At 55.2% G+C, this 25,366-nt stretch overlaps 9 protein-coding genes across 9 annotated transcripts in view; 4 read left to right on the forward strand and 5 right to left on the reverse strand.

Moving 5' to 3' along the window:
* The window catches only part of ISF_03338 (Major facilitator superfamily domain, general substrate transporter), a gene marked incomplete at both ends in the record, with an annotated part of 1,853 nt that extends 1,409 nt beyond the window's left edge, over window positions 1-444 (reverse strand). The window contains one exon of the mRNA XM_018846944.1: window positions 18-444. Within this exon, the coding sequence (XP_018705833.1) occupies window positions 18-444 (427 nt within the window). The remainder of the gene's footprint in view (window positions 1-17) is intronic.
* Window positions 445-1,443: 999 nt separating this feature from the next.
* ISF_03339 (hypothetical protein) lies at window positions 1,444-2,343 on the reverse strand (the record flags this gene model as incomplete). Its single annotated transcript, XM_018846945.1, has 1 exon — window positions 1,444-2,343. One exon carries the CDS (start codon window positions 2,341-2,343, stop codon window positions 1,444-1,446), a length of 900 nt encoding a protein of 299 aa, XP_018705834.1.
* A 2,775-nt stretch (window positions 2,344-5,118) lies between these two features.
* On the forward strand, window positions 5,119-6,348 carry ISF_03340 (Glycoside hydrolase, family 76; the record flags this gene model as incomplete). The annotated part of the gene is made up of 1 exon (XM_018846946.1): window positions 5,119-6,348. The coding sequence occupies one exon, from the start codon at window positions 5,119-5,121 to the stop codon at window positions 6,346-6,348; it is 1,230 nt and encodes a 409-aa protein (XP_018705835.1).
* Window positions 6,349-6,728: 380 nt separating this feature from the next.
* ISF_03341 (Concanavalin A-like lectin/glucanase) lies at window positions 6,729-7,506 on the reverse strand (the record flags this gene model as incomplete). Its single annotated transcript, XM_018846947.1, has 2 exons — window positions 6,729-7,147; window positions 7,215-7,506. The coding sequence occupies 2 exons, from the start codon at window positions 7,504-7,506 to the stop codon at window positions 6,729-6,731; spliced, it is 711 nt and encodes a 236-aa protein (XP_018705836.1).
* A 1,666-nt stretch (window positions 7,507-9,172) lies between these two features.
* Window positions 9,173-13,096, forward strand: ISF_03342 (small nuclear ribonucleoprotein; the record flags this gene model as incomplete). Its single annotated transcript, XM_018846948.1, has 3 exons — window positions 9,173-9,343; window positions 9,461-12,330; window positions 12,385-13,096. The coding sequence occupies 3 exons, from the start codon at window positions 9,173-9,175 to the stop codon at window positions 13,094-13,096; spliced, it is 3,753 nt and encodes a 1,250-aa protein (XP_018705837.1).
* Window positions 13,097-16,679: 3,583 nt separating this feature from the next.
* Window positions 16,680-18,244, forward strand: ISF_03343 (hypothetical protein; the record flags this gene model as incomplete). Its single annotated transcript, XM_018846949.1, has 2 exons — window positions 16,680-17,014; window positions 17,119-18,244. 2 exons carry the CDS (start codon window positions 16,680-16,682, stop codon window positions 18,242-18,244), a joined length of 1,461 nt encoding a protein of 486 aa, XP_018705838.1.
* Window positions 18,245-19,004: 760 nt separating this feature from the next.
* On the reverse strand, window positions 19,005-19,881 carry ISF_03344 (DNA-directed RNA polymerase, RPB5 subunit; the record flags this gene model as incomplete). The annotated part of the gene is made up of 3 exons (XM_018846950.1): window positions 19,005-19,530; window positions 19,586-19,668; window positions 19,792-19,881. The coding sequence occupies 3 exons, from the start codon at window positions 19,879-19,881 to the stop codon at window positions 19,005-19,007; spliced, it is 699 nt and encodes a 232-aa protein (XP_018705839.1).
* A 1,035-nt stretch (window positions 19,882-20,916) lies between these two features.
* ISF_03345 (hypothetical protein) lies at window positions 20,917-22,526 on the forward strand (the record flags this gene model as incomplete). The annotated part of the gene is made up of 3 exons (XM_018846951.1): window positions 20,917-21,048; window positions 21,182-22,339; window positions 22,395-22,526. The coding sequence occupies 3 exons, from the start codon at window positions 20,917-20,919 to the stop codon at window positions 22,524-22,526; spliced, it is 1,422 nt and encodes a 473-aa protein (XP_018705840.1).
* Window positions 22,527-23,255: 729 nt separating this feature from the next.
* On the reverse strand, window positions 23,256-24,328 carry ISF_03346 (hypothetical protein; the record flags this gene model as incomplete). The annotated part of the gene is made up of 2 exons (XM_018846952.1): window positions 23,256-23,802; window positions 24,177-24,328. The coding sequence occupies 2 exons, from the start codon at window positions 24,326-24,328 to the stop codon at window positions 23,256-23,258; spliced, it is 699 nt and encodes a 232-aa protein (XP_018705841.1).
* Between the last annotated feature and the right edge of the window lie 1,038 nt (window positions 24,329-25,366).

Here is a 25,366-nt window from a genome sequence, read left to right on the forward strand (position 1 = left end):
GGGGGCGATGAACGTACTGGATCGGTCGACGAAGCTCAGCAGGAAGAGGAATGAGACGAAGAGCACCAGTCGGCGGTCGAACTTGCGTCGCACGGCTGCCTCCTCGTCTGGGGTGTACAGCTCGTAGCTGGCCACCGTGTTGCCGCTGCCGCGCCTCGTCGTCGTCCTGCGGTGTTTGCGCCGCGCCGACGAGGACGCCTCTGCTGCTGCTTCGCTCCGTGAGCTGCCCGGACGGTCGCCGCCGCGCAGGCCGTGCATCTCGTGCGCCTCGGCGCCGGCACCGGCACCGGCAACCTCGGACCGCAGGTCCACGGCCTCCTCGTCCTCATCGTAGTCGTCGAGGTTGAACAGGTTGTCGTCGTCGCTGTCGCTGTCGTCGAGATCGAGCTCGGCTCCGGTTTGCGCAAAGGATGGCGAGGCCTCGCCGGGCCGCAGCGTAGCCATCTTTCGTCTCGGCACCACAGCTCTGACGTGGGCGGGCGTTTCGGTCCGTCTGCCCCTGAGCTGAGGGGCGACAAGGGTCCGGAGACGAACCTCGGTCGGGAGCTGGTGTTGTTCGCAGAATCGCAGTATCGTTGGGCAGGAAATCGATGTTGTTTAGGATATAGCTGTAATGATAGAGGTTGCAAAGGCCATTGGCGTGGGAGCCGGCCAAACGACGCGGTGTCAGAGGCGTTGATGAGATGTCAGGTTAGCGTTGCCAACCCTCCCTCGAGGGATAGACACAGAATCGAACTCAGTGAATCTCCACACGTGACGAGATCGGTTGCCGATCCGAAAGATCTCTCTGGTATGCCTCCTTATTTTTTATTAATCACGCTAGAGTTTTATGTGAGGTTGATTGTTGGTCTTGGCATTAATAAATGATGCTAAGAATTGCATCTCATCTGTAGATCTATCTGGGCCCTCCAACGGGTGGAGAGCGTAAGTATCATGACTTCCACGCTAGCACCAACCAGATTCACCTTTGAGTCCTTGCCTATGTTATGACCTTTTTCTTGACAGTCTGTGTTTACTTACGTCTTGTTGCTTCCCGATTGCCGCATCATCAAGTTCACTTAGATGCGATGTGCCGACACGAAGCCCGAAGAAGTAGCCGCGTGTTTCACAGCATCATCAGCCTCAACGCCAAGTGTGACAGACTTCAACCGAAGGATTTGAACCAGCTCATGCGCGGAACAAGTTTGTATCAAAATAACGTTGGCTGTTCAAACCTAAAAAAGAAAAAAAAAAAAAAACAAAGGCAATGAAAATTAGACACATATATCGTTACACGTAGCACGTTAAATAGTAACAGCTCCGCCCGCTCAGCTCTCTCCAAAATCGGCAGAGGCCGTGACAAGCACACTTCTCCATGCTTACTCTTTTCTTTGACCCTTTGCGCATCATGGGAATCAAAATCACCACTACACCTTGAAAGCATGTAATTGATGGTTCATCTCATCACCTGACCTGCTCCTGGGGCTGGTCGTCCTTTTTGCTAAACAAGCGGCGCAGGCCATGCTTGGACAGGCGATGCCGCAGCGACGGCCGCCGAGCGAAGCCAGGACCGGCCCCTTGCGCATTTTCATCATCGGGGATCGGCGGCGGCTTGATGTGCGCGTAGTCTTGGGCCGCTGGCCCCTTTGATTGGTCTTGCGAGTCCTGGGCGCTGCTGGTCGTCGCAGACGACTCTCGTTGTCTCGACTGCGTCGTCATCGTCGTCGCGGGCCGCAGCGGCATCTCGCCTTGCGACGCTCGCGCGTCTCCCGCCTCGGAGATTATCTCGCCGTCGTCGCTGGCCGGGTAGTCGCGCTCGACGTCGCTGCACACCACCACGTACCAGCCAATGGCGGAGTCCTTTTGCAGGTTGTCGCGCAGCGTCGCGAACCAGTCGTGGTGGCCGGCCTTGCTCGCCTTGTCGTAGGCGGCCATCTCGGCGAGTACGTCGGCGCCGAGGTCGACGCGGACGACGTGGTCGGCGACGTACGCGTAGGGTCGGGCGGGGCTGACCGTCTCGTCCGGGTCGTACTCCTCGAGGAGCTTCACCGGCGACCAGGTGTACTGCAGCACGGGGTCGTGGGCCACGGGGACCCGCGCCGGGGGCTGCGAGAAGTTGTCATCGTGGTGTAGCGCGGCGGCCGTCGGGTGTACGCCGTTCCAGGGATACGAGGCCGCCTCGGCCTCATCATCGGAGATGACGGGCAAGAAGTCGAAGATCTTGGTGAAGTGGTCGAGGATCAGGGTCGCCGTGGTCTCGCCGATGACCCAGTCGGGGGCGGCATCCTCCAGGTCGTTGAGAATGACGAAGACTCGCAGGTCGCGGCGGTGCCAACGAAAGCCGTGGCAGAGATAGGTCGGCATCGTGTGTTGTGGGTTGGTTCGTTCGTTGGTTGGCGGTCTGGCGCGAAACCCCGCGTATCGCCCTATGGCGCGCCAGGCGACGCAAGCATATATGAGAGCGACAGATGGAAATAAGAGATAGTAGGGAGCGCGCGGTCACGATTCAATGGATTGTTGAGAGAAGAGGGCGCGTTGGTTATTTTTGTTGCTGGAGTGTTTGGGGCCAGCCACTTTCCGCTTTGGTGATCACGCCGCCGGTGTCTCAAATCTAAGAATAGCCAGCAAAGAGGAGGGTTCTAGAAGCGAGGGGGGGGAAAGGACAGAGAGCCTCGAGTGGATACACAGCAATCATCAGCGATTGCTTGCTGGCAATTCGGAAGGCGGGTTAACGGCTTGGTGGTTCAGTTGAAGCTGGTGAGGAGGCGACGACTTGGAAAGTGTGAAATCTGAGGCAGATGTGGGGCCGCCTTGATCGTCGCCAAGTCTTCAAGCTTCCGTCTCGCGGCCATGATGGAAATTGTTCACCTCCTCAGCTCAATGCAATGCACCTCTCACCGTTACATCTCCGAGGGACCCGGTGAACCGTTGACGCCACTAATAACATTTTCTGCCATGGTCAGAGCTAGAAGATCGGCACTGGAGCTGCTCCCCTTTCGCTTCAATCGCGTGTCCAATCCACTCCGACTACCACTACGACTCTAACCTTGAAGCCAAGCCAGAGCCGATGAGAAAATAGCAAACAACTGTCTCTGCTCGACGCCGGCTCAGCACTACGCTCCCCGACTAGCCGGCCCGGGCCCGGTACTAATGTGGCTCGACACCGAGTGTCGTCATGCGCCGATGGTGACGGCCACGGGTGATGACCAGGGCTGACTGTCTGTCGGCGGTTGGATAGATGGAGATGACTGCGCTTCTCTGGCTTGGTACCAGACTGACCAACAGACTCGCACTTTCGACCCGAGACCTTGGGTTGTCTCGCGTGAAGCACCAGATACACGGCCTTTTCTCTCATCATTTTGAAGACAAATCCCGGCAGATTTCGGGACAGCGGCGAGATGCGTGAGCGACCAAGTCAGAAGAGTTGCTTTGATGCCGGTGAAAGGAGTTGCAGCCATATACTTTGCGTCGTCGGGCAAGCTTGTGTTGATCTCACTCCTTGCCGTTGAGCTGCGACGCCACGTATCTGTGTCCAAGTAGCTATCCAAATTATTGGACTGCTTGGGCATATTTTTCAAAGGTCTGCGACGAACCCGACATCAGCGTCAGAGACCTGTGGTATCTTTCTTCCCCCTGGATCAACGCTTGTGGTCTGGGCAAGAGAGAGCAGAGCTATGGCATCCGATGGCCGCTGATTGCCTCTTATCAGACCGGGCACCGTGGCCTTGAATGAAGAAATAAAGAAACAAAGAACGGAACCAAAAAAAAAAAAACCCCCGCCTGTGGTGTTTTCTGTCACACCAGGCGCGGCGTTCCATATGGACGCAATGGTACTACGTAAAGTGACGCTGGCAATGATATGGGCACTGGCCATAACAAATAACAGCGAACAACCACTAGTTACAGCAGAGGATAGCGGTACAGTGCATTGCGTCACAGCGTTGCATCGTATGCCCGGGCGACACACGTGAGGGAGCTTTAATTTACTGATTTGAGTAGTTCTCTACGAAAACTGGTGTGTTTCCCCAAAAATTGAGTGACAACACACCGATCCAACCCACCGCCTGCATCCATGTGCCAGACAGCGGGTGCTACCGTGTTATGTATGGGCAGTCTGCCTCACTGTACAGAAGGTGCCTCTCAACTATGTACATATGTATGTACAGTACCAGGTACCAACCAACCTAGCGGGCTTGGGCTTCGGCGTTGGGCAACCTTTCAATTCTCAGTACCTATGTATGTACGTAGGTACCATGTATGTACCTAGCCGCCCGTCTTTCTATTATTAGGTACCTACTGGGCCAGCAGTTGGCATCTGCCTTGGTTCGGGAGGACAATGGCAGCATCAGCCCTTGTCAAACCATCTTGTTGCGCGTTTAACTTTACCATGTCAAAAAGAGCTCAACAGATACCTACAGTACCTCTGACCTGATGACATCAGTACGGACTGGGTGGCTGTCTGTGCGGGTACGACCTAACTTAGTGCCACATAAACGTCTTGCCGACCTATCTATGTAGGTACTCGGCTCGGTAATAATAATAAGCTTGAGTGATAAGAGCTTGAGATCGGTCAACCAGCTTCACACCAAGAACGGGCCGGACGCCAGAGCCTCGCTCATCCCCTCCCCGCCATGCCCCAACTGGCCTGGACTTGCCTCGCATGTCTCACAGACAGTTGTCTTGTATCCGTTGTTGTTTTGTTGATCAGTGATTGGCACAGGTAATAATAAGCGCCGCACACCCTTTGATCTACAAACGCAGACAATGAGCCCGATGATGCGCTCTGGGCTCTGCACCCATCCCCCATCCCGTGACGCTTGGCAACCACCAACTGGCCGGTGCAGGGTTTGAGTCACCAGACGAGAGACAAGGACGACTTGCTTCTTCCCGTTGTCACCGATACGATACTTGTTGCTCAGGGAAGTCTCACCCGTCTCTCCACCCTGCACCGATTGCAGCTGCCAAATATCTATGCATGATGCACCCCCGCCTTGAATGAGCCTGTCTCTCCCTTCTGTCTCGCACTCCTGTTGACACATTCCGGAGCCCATGACACGGCTGCCATCTGCCTACTTATCGCTTATTTACCCATCCGCCGGGGCTTCTGTTTAGTCCCTCTCTGTCACAACGAGCAGCATCATGCCGTGCTCGTCGTCTTGGGCCGCGAGCCTCCTCCTGGCTCTTGCAACGCATGCCTCTGCTGTCCCTGTCAGCGACGCATCTACCGATTCGCTCTCCGGCTCCCTCATGTATGCTTACAAGACCAAAGACGGCGTCAACAGTTTAAACAAAAACTGGTACCAAAACGACACTGGCTTATGGGGCGGCTGGTGGAACAGTGGCAATGCCCTCACCACTATTGGCGACTTTGTTCTTTCGAGCCCGGCCGTTTCGCAAGGAACCAACCCCTACCACATCATCGCAAACACCTTCGACAAAGCCCAGCACGTCACCGTTCAGACGGCCAAGTTTATGAACTTTGCCAAGGGTGGCATGATGAAATCCCAATACTGCATCAATGGCTCCGGCGCCTGTGGCTCGAAGCGGGACGGTTCGCTCACCAAGCGCGGCTTCACCGACTTTCTCAACGAATTTTACGACGATGAAGGTTGGTGGGCTCTTGCCCTCATTCGTGCTTACGACGTCACCCAGGAAGACAAGTACTTGCAGGCCGCCGTGGCCGTTTTCAAGGATATGCAGACTGGTGCCGGTACTCCTTGTGGCGGCATCTACTGGAGCAAAGAGCGAAAGTATGTCAATGCAATCGCAAACGAACTCTACCTCTCTGTCGCCGCGTCGCTCGCAAACTACGACCTTCCTGGCCAGTCAAGTTATCTGAAGATAGCCAACGACCAATGGACCTGGTTCTCCAACAGCGGCATGATCAACTCGGAGAATCTCATCAACGACGGCTTGGACGATAAATGCAACAACAACGGTCAACAGACTTGGACCTACAACCAGGGCGTCATCCTCGGCGGCCTCGTCCAATTGTTCCATGCAACTGGCAATAGAACTCTACTCGGCGAAGCCACCAAGATTGCCAAGGCGGCCATTAATAAACTCTCCAACAAGGATGGTGTCCTGGTGGAATATGGCGGCTGCGAATACACAGAGGGTCGGTGTGGTGCGGATGGACAGCAATTCAAGGGAATCTTCATTCGGAACTTGGGATACCTGCACAAGGTTTCTCCTGATGCCCAGTTTCGATCTTTTATTCTTACAAACGCAAATGCTATTTGGAAAAAGGATCGAGAGGAGAGCTCGAACAAGCTTGGTGTTGCGTGGGCTGGCCCGTACTATGATGCAACCAGCCATACACAAAGCAGTGCCCTGGACGCGTTGGTTGCAGCAATTGGTGCGGCATAAACGGCGGACATTCAAGTGTCTGAATGATTCGTTTGTGCCACAGCGGCTTCGCTTGAGCCTCATCTTTGTATGCAGATCTTTTTATAGCTATTGTAGCAGAGGTTATTGTGTTAGTAGTCTTATTATTATTCATGTTAACCCACACATCTTGGGTGCTTGGGTGCTCATGTTACCAGACAAGGTAGGCTGTATCGATGAAACTGAGTGCCTGAGTCATCTGCAAATCTTGGATTCTAAACTATCTAGGCTCTAGACACATTAATGTACACTGTGGCCCAGATCTCTACACTGTGGCCTAGATATATACACTGTGGCCTAGATCTATACACTGTGGCCTAGATAATGCGATGCAGTACATCCCCATCACTTAGAGAAGTGACTTATCCACGAGTGCAGGAGACGGCACCACTTCCGGCATGCTTGCAGTTGACAACGTTGTTTTCCCAGCCTCCCATGTTCCAGATCTCAGCGCTGTCGGCAGTAGCACTGCCACCATTGGTGGTTGCCTGAGTGTCGGTGATGGTGATGGTGCCAAAGGCTGGCAGAGTAGCATAGTTGTTGGTTTCAAAGCTAATAGCTTCAACAACCCAGTCAGCGTAGGCCTCGCAAAGAGCACCGGGGGACTCGCTGGATTCGAATTGGTGAGTGAGCGTCTGGCCGGTTCTCTGGTTTGTGAGGTACGTGACGCCAGTCAACGTGGAGTTTGCTTGAACCTGCATGAAGACGGTGTCTCCGGCCTGGACATCCCAGTCTTGGTTGAAGAACTGGATCTCCTCGTGCTGCCACCACTCATACCAGGCTATTGGCAGTCACGATCAGTTTATGCTTGTCCGTGTAGCAGTTTTAGTGGGCGGTAAGCCACTTACGCTTGATGGTTCCATCGCCGTAGACAAGAAGGCCGGCCTGCATGAGGGTGTTTCCGCAGGTGCCACCGCCGGCGCCGTCAATGCCAACCCAGATGGCCACCGAGTCATCCGAGGACTGTCCGGAAATGTTGGGGACAACGACACTTCCCTGGACGTTGGTGACCCCCTGGCTGCTCAAGACAGCGCCGGACCAGTGGGTGTTGGTGACAGTACTAGCTCCAGACGGATGGGCTGCAACACCCACGGAGTTGGCAATTGCGCCAGCCACGGCTAGGGCAGAATTGAACTTCATGTTGAAAAGACCAAGAATATCTGATAATTCGGTTGAAGAAGTGTTTTGTGATTTAAGTCGAATGATGAATGCAGGTATCAACGAACGTCGGTCCAAGGTGCTTTATATACAAGTCACGTACAGGAACTGACGGTACTCCTACTCCTTGAAATCACATTTGCCGAAGTCTCCTGACGCATCTTGCCTCTACTGAATAATGCCAATTTACGTAAATTTCAACTAGAAGAATTAGTATAACCGAGAGTACAGTACTATCTATCTGCCTACTAAGCAAGGCAATCTAATTATTGATCAAGGTTGCTGTTATGGCGAAGTCCGTTACTGTTACAAGTCGAAATTGCAACTTCAACGTCAGGCGGAGGCTAGTACGAAGAGTAGTGTTAGTATTAGGCAACTACATTATTTCCATTACCGGCTGTAAATGACAAACCCGCGCTATGGAATCTTCTGACTGGTCAACTACCCAAATGCTCCTTCCTGGCTGCTATCTATTCGACGGGTCGGCAGTTGGTTGATTCACCTATCTTGATACAATCCCATGACAAATTCGACCGATGGCTTACACGTCAACATATGGGTATCACATACGGGAAACGTTTCTCTGGGGTCCCCCACGATTGCGACCGGGAACGAGAGATCGGCGCGTGGAGATAACGCCTGTTACGCCATCGCATTATGTAGCTCGATGGTAATACGTCAGGGATAGAACCGGCTCGCGTGGCAGTCGGAAACTCAATGGCAACTAGGAAAGTGATCAACATCTAGCAGCAACTAAATTAAACAGGGAACAACTTCACTTTAACCGGCTCCGGCGGCTTACAGGACTGCAGCGACACAGCGTCGAGTTGCCGCAGGAGGCGCATCTCCGTCTCTGAAAAGGGGGGGGGGCTGCCGGCGGCGTCGGCGGCGGCGGCGGCGTCGGCGTTCGGCCGCTACGAGCGCCACAACGCCATGTCGCGCCCTCCCCGACGACACGAGCATCGCCGCCGCCAGCATCTGATCCTCGGCCAATTTTGTGTTTGCTACTGATGATGACAAAGCGGCTATCCTTGTGGTGTTGATGCGGAATAATGTAGATGACTTTGCTCTCTAGTCCAAGGATATCTACACGCGTCAGGAACAGTCAAGACGATGGCCATCGGGAATCTGTATTGACTTGAACACAGACAGTTAAAGATTTATTGTGACTTTTGCATACGCTCATATTTTTCGCATAATTTGCTCCATGTAAAGAACATAATGGTTTTTTTTTTGCTACAACACCTGCATGAGCAAGCTGGCTTTGCCTGTTCCCACATCGCAACTTACCCTGTACCTTGCATCCTTCACAAAGTGGATCGCCGACTCACTCGCACTGGCCACACCGTTCGTTTTCTTGGCCTCAACTCCACCATGCCTCTCAAGCACTCATCCCAAGAACCAACTCGCGAGAACCGTGAGGGTTCCAGAGAAACGATAAAAGGTTTTCGTACTGAGGGCTTCCTCGAGAATAGGTTGCAGTTGTTGTTTTCCGGAAAACACGGTGCGAAGCCAGGAGATCGCTCGTAATCCTGCTGCCTTGCTCACTCAAACGGGCTCGCCAGCCCGCCCCGGGCACACCCCAGCCGACGCATTGTTCCATCAAAAGCCCCCTGGGCTTCCATAACACAGAAAGTAACCCCCCAAGATGAACGCTGCAGACGAGGACCTGGACAACAAGCTCCAGAAGATCTCGACAGACCTCCTTGCCGACCTCGACAAGGCGCTCGTCACTCATATCCGCAAGCCGGACGGCAGCGGTGGCACGAGAGTCAGGTCCTTTGTCCGCGCCCGAGAAGCATTTGCGGCGACATGCGACGTAAGTTTTCATTACCAAGCCATCCGGGTAATATGGATGTGACGGCACCTCCCCCCCACCTTGCCCTGCCCCTTTCTTGATATGCCCTGGCTGACTACTATCATCTCTTTGACACAGGTCATTGACAACTTCCAAGAGCTTCCCCAGCTGCTCGATCCGCATCTCCCCAAATGGATCCCGTTCCTGGCCCAATCTTACCTGGAGGACCTGACCACCCCGCGCCGCACCGCCGCGCGGCGCGATGGCGGTGCCCGCTCCAAGGCCCTGGTGCCCGTCGCCTTCGCCATCGCCAAGATCCTCTACACCTTCTGCAAGGTGCGCGGCGAAAAGGTCATTGTGCGCTTCCTGAACGCCGAGGCCAAGTACCTCGAGCTGCTGCTGTCCTCTATCGAAGAGGCGGAGCTGCAAGCAGCCGCCGCCGCCGCAGATTCGACTCATCTTGATCCCAGCGACTCGCTGTCCGCCACGCCTGCCCGGGGCTGGGCCTGGGAGCAGAGGTACATTGTGCTGCTGTGGCTTTCGCATCTCCTCTTCGCGCCGTTTGACCTTGCCACCATCTCCTCGGTCGAGTTTGAGGAGGACGCCGCCCCTCGCGTCGAGGGCCTGCGCCTGCGGGAGACTCTGCCCGGCATCACGCTGCGGATCCTGCCGCTGGCCGTCAAGTACCTCGCCACGGCCAGCAGGGAGCGTGACGCCGCCAAGGCGCTGCTCGTGCGGCTGGCGATGCGCAGGGACATGCAGGCGCTGGGCGTGCTGGACAGTCTGGTCGACTGGGCTGTCGTGTCCCTGCGACCGCAAGATGGTGCCGCGCCGCGCCCAGCTTATTTTTACCTCGGCATTCTCTCTTTTCTCGCTGGCATCCTACGGTCGTCCTCGGAGACGTCCGACATGAATACCCATCTGTCGACCGTCTTCAACGCCGTACACGCCCTCACATTCAACGACACTGACGTGTCCAAGGCTGTTAATGCGCTGGCGTTGGCACGCAAGATGATCATCAAAGTCATCCGGTCGGTGGTCGTGACGAGTCTGCGCAGGAGTAGTCAGGACATGCAGAGCATGGAAATGACCGAGACGGCGATTGGATATCTGCTGGAAAGCCTATCTGACAATGACACACCTGTGCGCATGTCAGCGAGCAAGTCACTCAGTGTCATCACGCTTAAACTTGATCCGGACATGGCGTCCCAGGTAGTCGAGGCTGTTCTTGAGTCACTCAACCGTAATGTACTATGGAACAAGGACGAAATTAAAAAGGGTGGCCGGCCTGTACGTGATTTATCGGCCGTCAATCATCTAGAGTGGCACGGACTCGTCCTCACTCTCTCCCATCTTCTTTACCAACGATCACCCCCAGCGAATCAGCTATCCGACATTATCCACGCCCTGCTCCTCGGCCTATCGTTTGAACAGCGTTCTCTAGCTGGCACCAGCGTCGGCGCCAACGTGCGCGACGCCGCCTGCTTTGGCGTCTGGGCCATAGCCCGCCGCTACGCCACCGCCGAACTGCTCGCTGTGCCCACGCGCTCCGTATTCGCGGCCAAGGCGCACCCGCCCGACAGCTCCATCCTGCAGGTGCTCGCGACCGAGCTGGTGACGGCCGCCTGCCTTGACCCCTTTGGCAACATCCGCCGCGGCGCCTCAGCCGCCCTGCAAGAGCTCATCGGCCGCCACCCGGACACGGTCGAGCAAGGCATTGCGGTGGTGCAGAGTGTCGACTACCACGCGGTCGCTCGGCGGTCTAGAGCCGTTAGACAAGTGGTGTTGAGCGCGACGCGGCTTGCCAGCCAGTACGGCGATTCTCTCCTTCACGGGATTCTGGGCTGGCGCGGCGTCGGCGACATGGATGCCCCATCTCGGAGAGACTCTGGCGTGGCGTTTGGCGCTCTAACTACGGTCATGCGAGAACACTCGACACAGGAAGATGTTGGGCGCTTCGAAATGTCATTGAAAATGGTACTGACTAGACTTGAAGGCTTGGCAACAAGGCAGGTCGAAGAGCGTCATGGTTTACTTCTGTGCCTTGCCTCTATTCTGGATCAGTTCTCAGGGTTTCAAAATTCTGGTGCAGCCAGTATTCACACGGCCACGGCAGCAGTCACGGCGGTTTGTCATGTCCTACAAGATTGCCACGAAACGACTTACAGACGGCCGGAGCTTATCGCGGAGGCGGCGAGTCGAGTCGCTGTGTCTGCTACCCCCCTCCTACAAGTGTTAATAGGTTACAACGGGTTTGAGGACAAAGTTGAACCTGGAGCAGAGTTCCTGTCGCCCAGGTGTTCCGGCACGTATGTCGTCGATTTTCTCAACGCTGTGCGCAAGCACGTGCCGCGAAATCCTGTCCTGGTGCTGTTTGTCGAGAAGCTTGCCGACCTTATCACCGCGTGGCTCGATTTTCCGGAGCCCGAGACCGTCGAGGCCGCCTCCACCACGGCCTTGCTACTGCTGGTGCTCTCGACCGATGAGGACCGTACCCGGCGACTGCTTGAATGGGCCAAGCTCGTGCAGCACCGCCCGGCGAGCCGCGCGACCATTATCGGCCAGGGCTACTTTCACGCGCTGGCCATGGCGCAGCCGCTCGCGGAGGCGACATCACACCACGCCGAGTGGGACGACGTGGTGAGCGAGGCCTTTGTCGCGCGCTGGATCGCCGACCGACAGGTGGAAACGCGCGTGTCCCTGCTGCAGAGCCTGACGCGGACGCAGGTGCTGCGCAGCAAGCCACTCGCGTTCCTGCCGCTCCTGGCCGACGGCCTGAACGACTATACGACCAACGCGCGCGGAGACGTCGGCTCGCAGGTGCGCGTGCAGGCGCTCAAGGCCGTCCAGGTGCTGTGGGCCGAGATTGGTGAGACGACCGGGGAGGAGGAGTGGGTGGTGCAGTCGGTGAGGAAGCTGTTCTACAGCACGCTGCGCCTGTCGGCTGAGAAGCTGGACAAGGTCCGACCAGAAGCGCAGTTGGCGCTGTCCCTGACGATGCAAGAAAGGTACCGTTGCTCTCTCCACTATTTCAACCCCTTTGCTAACATCTAGGCCTTCAGTGAGACAAGTAGTTTGAATGACCTGTCGACGTCATCGCAGCAGTATTTTACGACGTTGCTCGAGCTCCTCTCACACGGCAAGCTTCTCCCCTCCGTCGCGGCCACCGCCACCGCGGACCCGGACTCCTGGACGTCGCAGCTCATGGCCGGCCTCGTCACCTCCGCCGACACAGGCCAGGAGGACCTCGTCGTGACCAGCCGGGCGGCACTCACCGCCTTCTGCCAGGCGCGCCCCGAGCACTTGCAGCAGGCGTGCGGCGCGCTCGTCCGCAACCTCGCCGAGTATCGCGCCGAGGACCGCGTCGTCGTGCCGACGCTCGAGGTGCTCGCGTACCTCTTCCACACGGGCCTGCCGCTGCGGCGGTCAGGGGGCGTTGGCCTGCGCGGGCTGTGCCTGCAGACGCAGAAGGCGGGCTACAAGACGGGCAACGTGCGCAAGATCCTCGCTTGCGTGAGGGTGTATGGCTGCGTTGTGGCAGAGGAAGGCAAGGAGGGAGATGGGGGGCCGGCGGAGGCGCGCAGGAGGCTTGCGGCGCTGTTCTACCACCCGTGGCCGAGGGTGCGCATGGCTGTCGTCGATGAGCTTTGGGGGCTGATGGATGGAAGCGGAGAGGGCAAGGGTGGTAGTGCAGATGTTCTTCTGGGCGTGGACTGGGGAAAGGCGGACAAGGGAAGCGTCAAGACCGTGGTAGAGAAGCTACAGCTAGTGTAGTAGGGGGCTCGCCGATGGAAGCGAAGTTGAGTAATATACTTCACGACATTATGCGGATTATCTTATGCTTCAAGGAGGCAATCGAGGCTCTCCCTAGGCTTATGGCCGCCAATATCTCAAAAAAAAGTAAATAGTAGGATTTCAGGTTTGAAATTAAAATCGCATGTTTAAAACAATACGGAGGATTCCTACGAATTACGTGAGAGATGTTTCATGTCTCATTCTCGGAATGTATATTAGACAGTGTGGGTGGGTGAATCAGAGGCGCGTCCAAAAATTCGCCGATGGTGTTTGTCTAAGACAATCAGGCACACCATCGAGGAGGCTCTGCAGAGGAGGGATTTGTACATATGTAGGCATGCGGTTATTAGGGATAGAGTGATGAATGCATTGTAACAGAGTGAAAAGGCATATTGGCAAAGTAGCGGTAAGAAGTTGAGAAAAAAAAAGAGCGCAAGCACTTTGTAGGCCCGCGTGACACGGGCAGAGCGCTAATAAAAGCAACAGGCAGGGTGTTTTCTGCTCCAATAGAAGGCTGGCTGGTCGCGGGTAATCGGTATGCAGATGCAGCTTCTGACCAGGATACGATGCGGTACGGATACACAGTTAACAGCAAGGGGTGTCTGTGTGCTGGGCAGGTGAGTACGTGCTCACGAGGTAACAACTGATTGCTACTCGGGGACGGAGCGGTATTTTGCAGATATCACGGCAGTGCCCATAGGATATTTATGAGTGGTCCCTGTGTAACCGCCGTTGCACTGTACTCGGTAATCTACAGATGGCTATTCGTTTTTACGCCACAAGAAAGGGCAATGCCGGAGAGTGGCCATGGCCGTTATCGTTGGCCTCACAGCTCTGGGCGCTATGGATGGTGGGTGATGGGCCGTGCTCAAGATTCTTGCTGGGCTGGGCTGGGCAACTGGGGTAAAAAAAAAGCCTGCGCCCGCATAGTGATGATTAGCGTCATGCACCCCAGCGCTCGGCGTTGAATTTGTCCTAGTCGAACCAAGAAAGCCCCAATGTTATCAGTCCGCGGTGGGCCGAGTCTGTGGGAATAGAGGCCAGTGGCGCATCAAGTTTTTTCTCTGCTTTTGCGCGGCAGCAAGGCCAGGTAAAAGGCGCTGGCTGACTCGCGACATCAGTGCATTTCATAGGCAAGCGAGTTGGTTGGAAATTGACCGAGATGGTACAAACGGAAGGATCGCGGCGGGTTGAAATTCGGTGGCACCAATTAAGGAGTGATGCTGAAGCGAGCCATCCGTCACATATGTATGTATGTATGTATGTATACTTAGGCGGTGACTAACTAATGCCTCATGTCGTGGCACGTAGGAGACGAGGAGGCTGGAGACTGCAGTCGGCTCGACGTGGCGCCGGCCATTGAAGGAGTCGAATGATTATCCAACCAACAAAATTATCTCGCGTGTCAGGAAATGAGGAGGAACGGCGAGATATTGCCAGGTGGATGGAATATAGGGGTAGGTATAAGTGCTGAGCTGAGCACGCAGTTGGTTGTGCCAGCCCTCTCAGGCAAGGCTGTTTGCTTAATGATGAATTGACTACCCGAGTTTTCTTCAGTATTCCTACGGTACCAATTTGTTAGTTAGCGTCAACGGTGGCGCACACTAGCAGGCTGGAAACGTGGGAGTGTGGGAGGTTTTGTCTTAAGCTGACACGACAATGGTTACTTTTTAAGCTTTTGTTGGGTTCGAGCGGCGGCCATTACTACCTTGCGGAATGATTAATTCCCGACGGCGTTGGCGAGTATTCTTGGGCAAAAACTTGGGATGCCTCAAGCAAAACAGACGAGGAGCTGAGCAGGCGATACTGGCGGGGATCATGTGGCAAGAACCAAGAATCCGGCTGCTGGAAGGAAAACAGCAGGTCAATCGGGCGCTGTCAGTTGGCCGAGAGCCCCTTGTACCTAGCTGGGGAAGGCAGGCAGCAGGGCGAACAGGCGCGCAGGCAAGGCGGAAGTTTGGTTGCGACGCACCCCACCGTCCGCCGTCCGAGGAGGGAGGAACCTGCTCTTGCCACTGACGAGGCTGCCAATTTAATGTACAACATCAAAGCCAGCCCCCCCCCCCAAATCCTCCACCTCATCCACCAAATAGCGCCAATCACATCAACAACCAACCCAAACGAGTGGTCGCCGTTTGAAGTCACCCATCGCCTTCAACTGATAAGCAGCGTCCATTTCCTCAGCTCGCTCACGGCACGGCGCGACGCCCATCCTCATCCTCCTCGTAAAAAAATACTCGATAGCAGCATCGTGCATGCCCACCTAGGCAGCCTTGATGCGCGCTGCTCACTATGATCATCAATCACCATCATCATGCCCCCTCATCAACGATAACCAGCCACTAGTTACTCATCACGACCTGCATGACCATTGATACATCAAGTACCAAAAGCACCGTTATATCCAAACACACACACAACTCAGACACGCCGTTTGTGTATCGTCATTGCCTGGTGCAGATGGATATTCCCTGCCCCTACATACTACCTCAGTACGCCATGCTTGTCACAGCCTGCCCGCCTTCCTGACGATTATTAGCGTCCCCTCAATTCCCACACCCCATCATCCTCCACCCATCCATCCATCCCTCCATCCTTGCTGGCCTCGTCTCCCCTCCTCCTCTTCCGCCTCTCTCTGTCCGTCTGTCCGGCCTTTTCCCAAGCCAAATTTGCAAGCCAAGACCACCAACCCTCTCTCCCCACGTCGATTGTCCAGGGCCGGCCTCCTCGTCAATCCCAATTATCCACTCGACTCGACAGCAGACTCCGCCTCCGCAAAAAGCTCTTTCCCTCTTGTTACCTACAGTACATAGGTACTAAATACATACACCTCGCAACACCCTCAACCACACCTCGTCGTACTCATTTCTTCCCGTCATCCTACCCTCGCCATACTACGCGTACCTCAATCCTGCTTCATCCTCCTTCGCTCGTCTCTCTCTCCCTCTGCACCGTCCCGTGTGCGCTCTCGGATGTAGCACCCGTCCTCGGTTTTTTTTTCGCCGGTGTCCGCCAATCCACCGCCCTCTCAGCCGCAACCGCACAACGCAACGAGTCCGTCGCCCGCCTAGCACCAGCCTTGGTTATCTATCACCTGCACCTCTTCGCTGTGCGAGTCAACCTGACCTCAGCTGCATCACCCCAACCTCGCCACACCCAACAGCAAATACACCTATCGCCCTACTCTACTATCCGGATCGATTCATTTCTTCTGCCTATTTCGACGATATTGATCGCCCCATGCATCGTCTCGTCTTGATCGGTCCGCCACATCCTGACCGACGCTGCCGTTCTTATACCATCGCCATCCGACGCCCATCGCACGCTGCCCGCTCAACCAGTCAACCTGCAGGCCCATGACACCCCAGCCGCCACGCCACCACCACCACCAATTCCGCTACCCAGCACATCGACAACGAAGATATTCTAGTTACGGATAGTTGATTGCCATCTGCGCGCCGCGACAGGGGCCATCCCTCCCGCCCGACCTCTTCCACCTCCCACCTCGCTCGTCGCATCCTCTCCGGAGGACCGGCGGGCGCGGCTCCGCGCATCTGACACCATGACGCTCTACTCGGACCCCCCCAGTTTGCTGCCATTTCGCCACGACAAGCCGACCCTGCTTGTCTGCTGGTGGATGACATCCTTTTGCGCCGTCATGATTTTTCTTCGCGTCGCCGGCCGCTTCATTCGCACCGAGCGCCTCTTTCTCGAGGACAAGATTGCCGCCATCGCCGTCATCCCTCTGGCCTTGCGCATGGCATGCGTTCATTACATTCTACTCAACGGCACCAACAACGCCGATTTCACTGGTGTTGTCCTCACCCCCCAGGAGTTGCGCCAAAAGTCGATAGCCAGCGGCTTAGTTCTGCTCTGCCGATTCTTCTATGCCGCTACGTAAGTTTACCACACACTACTTTCTCGCTACCTCCCCCTCAGCCCAATATGTTGTTTCGATGCCATTTTTTACTACTTGGTACCGTGCTGACCGGGATTCATAGCCTATGGGTTCTTAAGTGCGCTATTCTTGAGTTTCTCCGTCGAGTCACGGGTATCACCTGGCAGCGATCCTACCAAAACACACTGGTCGCCCTCCGATGGACCCTGCTCGTAACCTTCATCGCCGTCGTCGTGAGCGACCTGGCCGAATGCCAGCCCTTCAGACATTACTGGCAAGTCTTGCCTGATCCGGGTGGCCAATGCCGCCAGGGTCACGTCCAGCTCCTCACTATGGCCACCTGCAACGTCTTGACCGATCTCTTACTCGTCATCTTCCCCATCCCCATTATCTTACGCAGTCAAATGCATGCCAAGCGCAAGATCCAGCTTGTCCTACTCTTCTCACTAAGTCTCTCCGTTGTTTGCGTCACACTATATCGAGTCCCCCACATCATCTGGAACCAAGGCCGCCAACAATATCGATCGCTCCTCGCCTCCGTCGAAATCTTGTTTGCCACCGCCGCAGCCAACGCCCTGGTCCTCGGCTCTTTTGTCCGCGACCGTGGTTTGAAGAAGCAAAAGTTTCGCCGCAACTCGGCCGCCGACTCGTTTGACCGCGGTAGCGCCCCGCGACGCCCCGCCCTGCATCAGCACTGGGGCAGTGATGAGGATCTTGTTAGAGACGTTGGTCTAGCTGTCGGCCCGGAGCTGCGAGAGACTCTCACTCGATCCATTGTTGCAAAACCCGCCGACATGAAAGGGGAATGGCCTCGCCAAAACGGAACGCTGAGTGGTGAAGCCGCTAGCGACGACGCGATCCTCCCCGACGATCGTCTCTCCAAGACAGATTCCCACCAAGGGGGCAGAAAGATGACCTTTTTCGATGTCGGGGGCTTATTAGACAGCTCCGTAGGGACCAGCAGCGGAAGTTATCGCCGTGATAGCCACACCTCGTCAACCATTGGGCCCGGCTCCTCTCACAGCGTTCCCGCAAACGCTGTCCCTGCCAGCTCGACTGGCCTGCGGCGCGGATCCTCGGCGCTGCTGCAAGATCTCGGCGGCCTTCTCGGCCCTCTAAACAGCCGCTCCGCACGCTCCCAGTCTAGCAACGGCACCGAGCTGCAGCCCATTCCGCAGTCAACCTTTGAGCTGCAAGACCGCCCCCGCAATCAGTCGGGGCCTGTATAGAAGGATTTTGATCGTCCTTTTGCAGCGATATGCCCCGGGTTACGGGATGTACATACACACTGCATGCCGATCTCCATTCCAACAATGATATGCCCCGCGATGACTTACTTTCTTTACCCTTCTGTCTGTATACTATAGCTGTGGACACGGGGAGCGGGGTTTTAACATGGACGGTTACTAATTGGGCGCTACATTGGGCTTGGATACAGCGATTTCTCTGATTTTCTGGCGCATATATACCCTGGGGACCTTTCGTCTTTTTGTCTTCGTCACTTTTCTGGTTTTGATTACGGTGCATATGTGATGGACGTTTCTTATTTACAGATATATATATACGCATAAAGCGCTGGTCAATACACCTGCTGATATGATCTTGAAACTCTTGAGCAATTCAGTGATTTCAAGCTTGGTCATACACATGCTTATGTAACAGAACCCTCAAGCAGCTTTCGTGTACATTCAATTTCAATGTATAGTCATTTGATGCTTCCAGATTTGCTATTTTTCATCTTGATTGGGTAGGTTTCTATTTATTCATGCTAGATACCTAGCCATTTTGCGCTTGGGAATTAAATGTCAAAAAAGTGAAAATGTTATCCCCCATAAAACGCCGTCCCATAATATCGCAGAATCCATCCTTTTCAAACTGTACAGGTGAGTCGTCTCAGTTCGGCCGGCATCCCCACCAGTGATTTCTTCTTTTTTTGTATCTTGGTCTTCTATCGTCGCATCGCGGTCGTCGTTCACCTCATGTCTCAGCCTAGACGCACAGTCTGTAACTGGCATAGCGACCCGCCGTCTCGCTGACGCGGATGATCTTGACCACCTGCCCGCGCTTCAGGCCGAGGTAGCGGGCGACCGGGTCCTTGGCGAGGATGCGCGGCAGCTGGGTCTCCTTGAGGCGGTAGCGCTTGAGCAGGGCGATCTTCTCCTCGCGGGAGAGCAGAACGTGGCGGGGCACGAGCTCGTGGTGGGTGATGTTGACGAGCAGGTCGTCCTCGAGGAAGCACTCAATCTTGGCGAGGTTCTCGACGGAGGCGAGCGACTTGCGGGCGGCGGGCGAGAGGGCGACGTGGGTGACCATGATGCCGGTCTTGTAGTTGTTGGTGATGGTGTACTTGGCAAACTGGCGGATCTGGGCGACGCCGAACTGCTTGTCGGCGAGGAACTCGACCCAGATAGGGCCGCAGTCGGGGACCGGGTCTGGGTTGGCGTCGGTGGCGGGAGGGGTGTGCTTGCGAAGCATCGCGTCGGACGGGCGGGCGGAGAACTGAAGCTTGCCGCGGCTGGGCGATGTTAGAGACGGGGGCGGTTGCGATGGAGGATGAAGGGGGGGCGTACTTGACACTGCCGTCGGGATTGCAGAATTCGTTGCGGAAACGGTCAAGGGAGATGCTGATTTCATCCTCGGCGAGTTCGTATTCCTGAGGGACAGGCAAACTGTTAGCCCAACTGCGCACGCGCACGCCTGGCATCTATCGAGCACCAAGGTGCAGCAGCTCGAGTCGCTGCGCGCCGACAGGATGTAGGGGGAAAGAAAATCGTACTCGGTCAGCCACCATCTCATGCACCGTCTTCCATGCTCTCCAGAGCCTCACGACTTCCTTAGAGCGTGCGTCATTGGGGAGGTCATCCATCGTGTCTGGCGTAGAAAAAAAACGGAAAGTCCAAGAAAAGCGCCCAATGCAAAACGTGGAAAAAAAGAAGAAGAATTCAGAAGAAACCAAGGGAAGAGAGATGCCCAGCTGCTACGGTCGATAAAAGTCGCTGGTTCGTTGTACAGAGGGCGGCTTGGGGACGGAGGCAAAGGAAAAAAAGTTGCTATCGCATTATCGCGGCCAGGCGTTGAGGTTCGCGAAGCGCAGAATTTCCTGGGCAGCGGGTCATGTGATTCGCTGGCGAGGTAGAGGCGGTACGTACATACAAAAGGTTCGGCTCCACCAAGATTTTGATGGTTGGGCAATGGACTGGGCTGGACTGATGGACGGATGGCTACATGTCATTGTCGCTACGATGCCCGTTTCAAGGCAACTATGTAAATGCCTTGCCTGCGAAGGTAACTAGCTCGCTAATGACGTGCCGCGAAATACCAGGAAATCCCGGGAATTCGACACAATCACAGTGACCATGGTCAGGGCAGTTATTCCCGGGACCTCTCCCCTCGCCTACCGCGACACACTTGTCCATGCTGTACGCCCACACACAAAAGCGTAAATTGAAAACACGAGACAACCGCAATTCCGAGTTTACAATCGTACAGCGTTAGGACTATAAAAAGCCAACCTTGCGCTTCACGAACTTAGACAAAGCCATTCCTTCCATCTCTACAAACTAAAAGGACCCTTGGTTTTAATAACCCCAATTGGGACGGGAACAAGTACCCTTATAGTACAAATTCCTCCTACCTGGTACTTGCCTAGTTCATGCCACTCACTGGCACTTGGTGGGGGAAGGGCCGAGACCAGCTTTGCACATAACCACTTTTTTTAAAGCCCAGCTGGCCCTTTTCCTTCCTGTCCGTCCACCAACTTTTGTCTTTTGTCTTCCACCCAACGACTTCTTTGACCCCCCTTTCCTTCTTCTTGTCTCTTCGCAAGAGGACCCCTGTTCTGTAGCCTCGGATAGGACCTTGCTTCCTTTGGGACCTCTCTGAACTGCACCCTGCCGACACAATGGCTGCCGAGACTGCTACCGCTTCCGCTCCCGCCCCTGCTGGCACTCGCCCGCAGAAGCCCGACGAGAATGTCTTCAAGGCCGACCTCGAGAAGGCCGAGAAGGCGCACAAGGCCGCCATGGACCGCCTGGTATGTGGGAACTTTATCCAACGCACACGGAGGAGTCCAGAATTCTCCGATGGCTAAATTCTATGCGCCGTCAACCCAATACCGGCCCGTGTGCGCAATATCCCTTTTTGGCAACATACTGACCCCCATCTAGAACGCTGTCAAGGCCAAGATCGACGTTGCCATGCCCAACAAGAACAAGGACCAGCCCAGCCCTGTCCAGAAGCGTCGCCAGGAACTCATCGCTCAGGCCAACGAGATCCGCCAGAAGCAGGCCGGTGGCAAGAACGCTCGCACCTCCAAGCTCGATCAGATCAAGCGCCTCGACGAGCAGGTTCGCAGCCGCATCTCCGAGCAAAAGGCCGCCAAGGCCAAGGTCCCCTACAAGACGGTCGAGGATGTTGACCGCCAAATTGCCAGCCTCGATGAAAAGGTCAACTCGGGCACCATGAAGCTCGTCGACGAGCGCAAGGCCCTGACTGACATCTCCTCCCTGCGCAAGATCCGCAAGAACTTTGGCCAGTTTGACGACTCCCAGAAGCAGATTGACGAACTCCGCGCCAAGATCAAGGAGATCAAGGACACCATGGATGACCCCGAGCAAAAGGCCATGTCCGAGCAGTACAACAAGATCCAGGCCGAGCTCGACCAGATCAAGGCTGAGCAGGACACCGCCTACAAGGGCCTGTCCAGCCTGCGCGACGAGCGCACCAAACTCCACGCCGAGCAACAGGAGACCTATGCCGCCATCCGCAAGGTCAAGGACGACTACTACTCGCAGAAGAAGGCCGCCATGGCCTACGAGCGCGAGGCTCGCGAGAAGGCCCGCGAGCGCCGCGAGGCCGAGAACAAGCGCTACCACCTCGAGCGCAAGAAGGTTGAGGCCGAGCGTCTGCTGTCCGAGGCGAGCGACCCTGCCTTCCTCGAGGAGATTCGCCGCGCCACCAACCTCCTCGCCTTCCTTGACCCGAGCCAGAAGACGGCCGAGAAGACTCCTCTCCTCGCTGCCAGTGGCTTGACCGCCCAGGCCCAGCGTACCGTTGACGCCACCGGTCTTAAGGGTACCGCCCTCAAGAAGAAGGAGGATCGCGAGGACGATTACCTCCCTGCCGCCAAGAAGGGCAAGAAGGGCAAGAAGGGTGGTGCCAGCGTCAACGCCAAGGGCTACAACTGCCCCCCCTCCGTCGTTGAGGATTGTGCTTCCATGGGAATTGACCCTCCCATGAGCGCCGACGATGTCCCTACCGTCATTGAGAAGGTTCAGGCCAAGCTCAACAGCTGGAAGGCTGATCAAGCTGCCCAGACCCAGAAGGTAAGGATTACGTCAAAGAGTCTTGCGTTGATAGTGAAATTCTAACATTTCCCAGAACATTGACGCCGCCAAGAAGAGAATCGAGGAACTTGACAAGGCCGACGAGGAAGGCACTAACGGTGACAAGACTGAAAAGGTCACCGAGGATCTCAGCAAGGCTTCCATCTCGGAGAAGCAGGAGGCTTAAGCGACCCGATCATGGGTTATAAATCTCCTTTGCATAGGAGTCACCTGCACTCCATCATCAGCACATGTCCAGGACGACGCAGCATACAATACTCCACTCACCTGTCACCATGGGAGTCGTGGTTTCTCTCAATTTCCTTTTTTAGTATCTGAAAATTTTTCAATGTTCTCTCTTCAACGATTTATTCTTTTGGCGTATGCTTGGGATATACCAAAGCTGATGCTCAGTTGTGTAAGAATATGAAGGGCAAGAGTTTAGAATTTTCATGGGGAGCGGTTTTGATTTGGGTTCAAAGTTACAAATTCACAGAGAACGACTACAATGGGGTGAGTGCAGAGGGGAGAGGTGAAAAGCGGGAAAAGAATTGGGATCATTGTTTTTTTTAGCGAAAGCAAATCAATGAATTTAGCTATAAACCAAGAAAAATACTAGGTGATTAGAGATGCGAGTGTATGCTGTGTTCCAACCTGGCCGCCAGGCCTCCAAGCCGAACGCCTTTGAGTAAACCCCCAAGAAAAATATAAAGTTAAACAAGATATAAAATATAAACCGATATCAATAAAATGATAAAGATAGAAAAAGATATAACCGAGAAACTCCGTTGCCATGCTGCCAAAACAATATTCTGGGTCTCTGACATGTGCCCATTCCCATCTTCGTTGCCCCAGGTTCATAAACCTTCTCCCCTGTCCCGCCCCAACATTGCAGGTACGTCATCCGCCATCCGGCTTACCGCATCGACCAGGCGCCCGGCTGCGGCTGCTGGGGAAACGCCTGCGGCGATGGGGGCGGCGTCGGCCAACCGGGCCGCCCCGCCACCGCGGGCTGGCCGTTGGGCTGCCGCGGGGGTATGGGAAACGCGGGGATCGGCGCCGACCTCTTCGGCTCGAAGACCCTGCGCCTACGGTGCCTGAATTCGCCGAGGCGGTTAAAGGGGGGACGACCGTCGTCGCTGTCGTCGTGCCGGCGGCGCCCGGGTGACGGTTGTTGCAGGACCGGGTCCTGGTCGTCGGGGAGGGATATATGGACGAGAGAAAAGAAGTAGTCCAGGACCTCTGGGTAGCGCAGGACGGCGAGGGACCAGGCCTCGTCGATGTTTTTGCGGTATATGCGCTCGGCGTTGCGGTAGTTGGGCTCGGGGTCCTCGGGCGGGCATTTGGCGCGGTATGTGGCTCGGATGACGTCGCGGTGCCGGGCGTAGGCGGTCCTGCACGGCTTGGATATCTCTCGGTAATAGTCCAAGATGTAGTCGCGGGCGCGGGCGCGGACCCAAGAGCTAAGAAGGCGTTAGCGAGTGCAAGAGAGAAGATATTGGAGAGAGGACGTAGGGGAGAAGATGTAGGGGACAGTGCAGGGGGCAAGATGTGAGAGACGAAATGTAGGGAGACAAAATGTGAGAGACAAGATGGAGAGACAAGATATAGAAAAACAAGATGTAAATGTAAAAAAAAAACAAGATGTGAGAGACTAGATGTAGGGAGAAGGTGTGTGTATCCGGCTGCTCATGCGCATATAAGTCAATGTGAATGTTTGGTGTCTGTGTGTAGGTTTGATGTGTACGTGAGATGGAGAGAGAGAGATGGAGAGAGAGAGAGAGAGAGAGAGAGGCAGAGAGAGAGAGAGAGAGAATATAAGAGACAAGATGCATACCGGACATCCATGAACATTGGGCTGAAAAATCGTCCCTCAGCCTGGGAAATGGCGACTTCCAAGGCGCGAGCCTCACATCCGCAGGACGCCTCAGCCGGCGCAGTGCAGATGGCACACCGCGGGTCAACGTAGGGAACATGAGAAGGCGCCATATTGACCATCTGTGAGTGTGACCGACTGGCTGTAACGCTCTGATCTCCTTGGCGAGCTGATCCTCGGCAAGATGGTCGAAATACAGGGTGACGAACGGATGCGAGGGTTTGGCAAAGCTGGGTTTTGCAGAGCGAGGCGACAGACAGAAAGCGGCACGAAAAGACCAAGGTGATGGATGGTCCTTGGATCGGCAGGCTCTTCGTTCCCGAGCAGGGTTCACCTTGTCAGACGCCGTAGCGTTGGAGAGCTTTTGGTGTGAGAGGGAGAGAGATGTGCTTTGTTGACGCCCTGTGTGACCTTGGGCGGGTGTAAGTGCTGGTGTGTATGTTGGTGATGTTGTGCAGGAGCAGATGGACGGATGCGAAAATGGATTGTTGGATTTAGGGGGATAGAATGCACACGGAGGGAAATGGTGGGAATATATATGCAAGGCTATGTATTACTATGAAGTGGGAGCGGAAAGGCAGAGGGGAGGGGAAGATGGGAGAACGTCAGTGAAGCGAACGTATGTATGTATGCAGGGGGGATCATGGAAAGCTGTGAATGGGTAGGTCTGTCTTAGTATGAATCGATAAGTCGGGGTAGGCATATATGGACTGAATCAAGGCGTTTTAGTTTGGTGAAGGTTTATGCAGCTGGTTACAAGGGTGACAAACATGGTGTGGTGGTGGTGGTGGTGGTGGTGGTGGTGGTGGTTCTTGGTGTGGTGGTGAGTGAGCAGGTAAGTTGAGTAGGTGAGTGAGTGAGTGAGTGAGTGATGGACACTGTGGTGGTGGTAGCTGCGCGCCCTGTATCCGTATCACGCGGGGATAAAGAAAAGGTAGACTGGTGCAAGGTAGCACTGACACAGGCGACACGCTTACAGGGTAATATGGGTGAAGATGTGAGAGCGTTGGGTAATGTTTCTCTTTCTCTTTCTGCTTGTCGATGAATTTTCATTGATTTGTTTGATTTTTTAATCGTATACAGTAAAGGAACATCTCATTCCTCGAACACGCCTACCTACATATGTATCCATCGTTAGTTAGTGGGCAGGC

This window comes from Cordyceps fumosorosea (genome assembly GCF_001636725.1).
Source record: "Cordyceps fumosorosea ARSEF 2679 chromosome Unknown scaffold_6, whole genome shotgun sequence".
Taxonomy (NCBI): Eukaryota; Fungi; Ascomycota; class Sordariomycetes; order Hypocreales; family Cordycipitaceae; genus Cordyceps; species Cordyceps fumosorosea.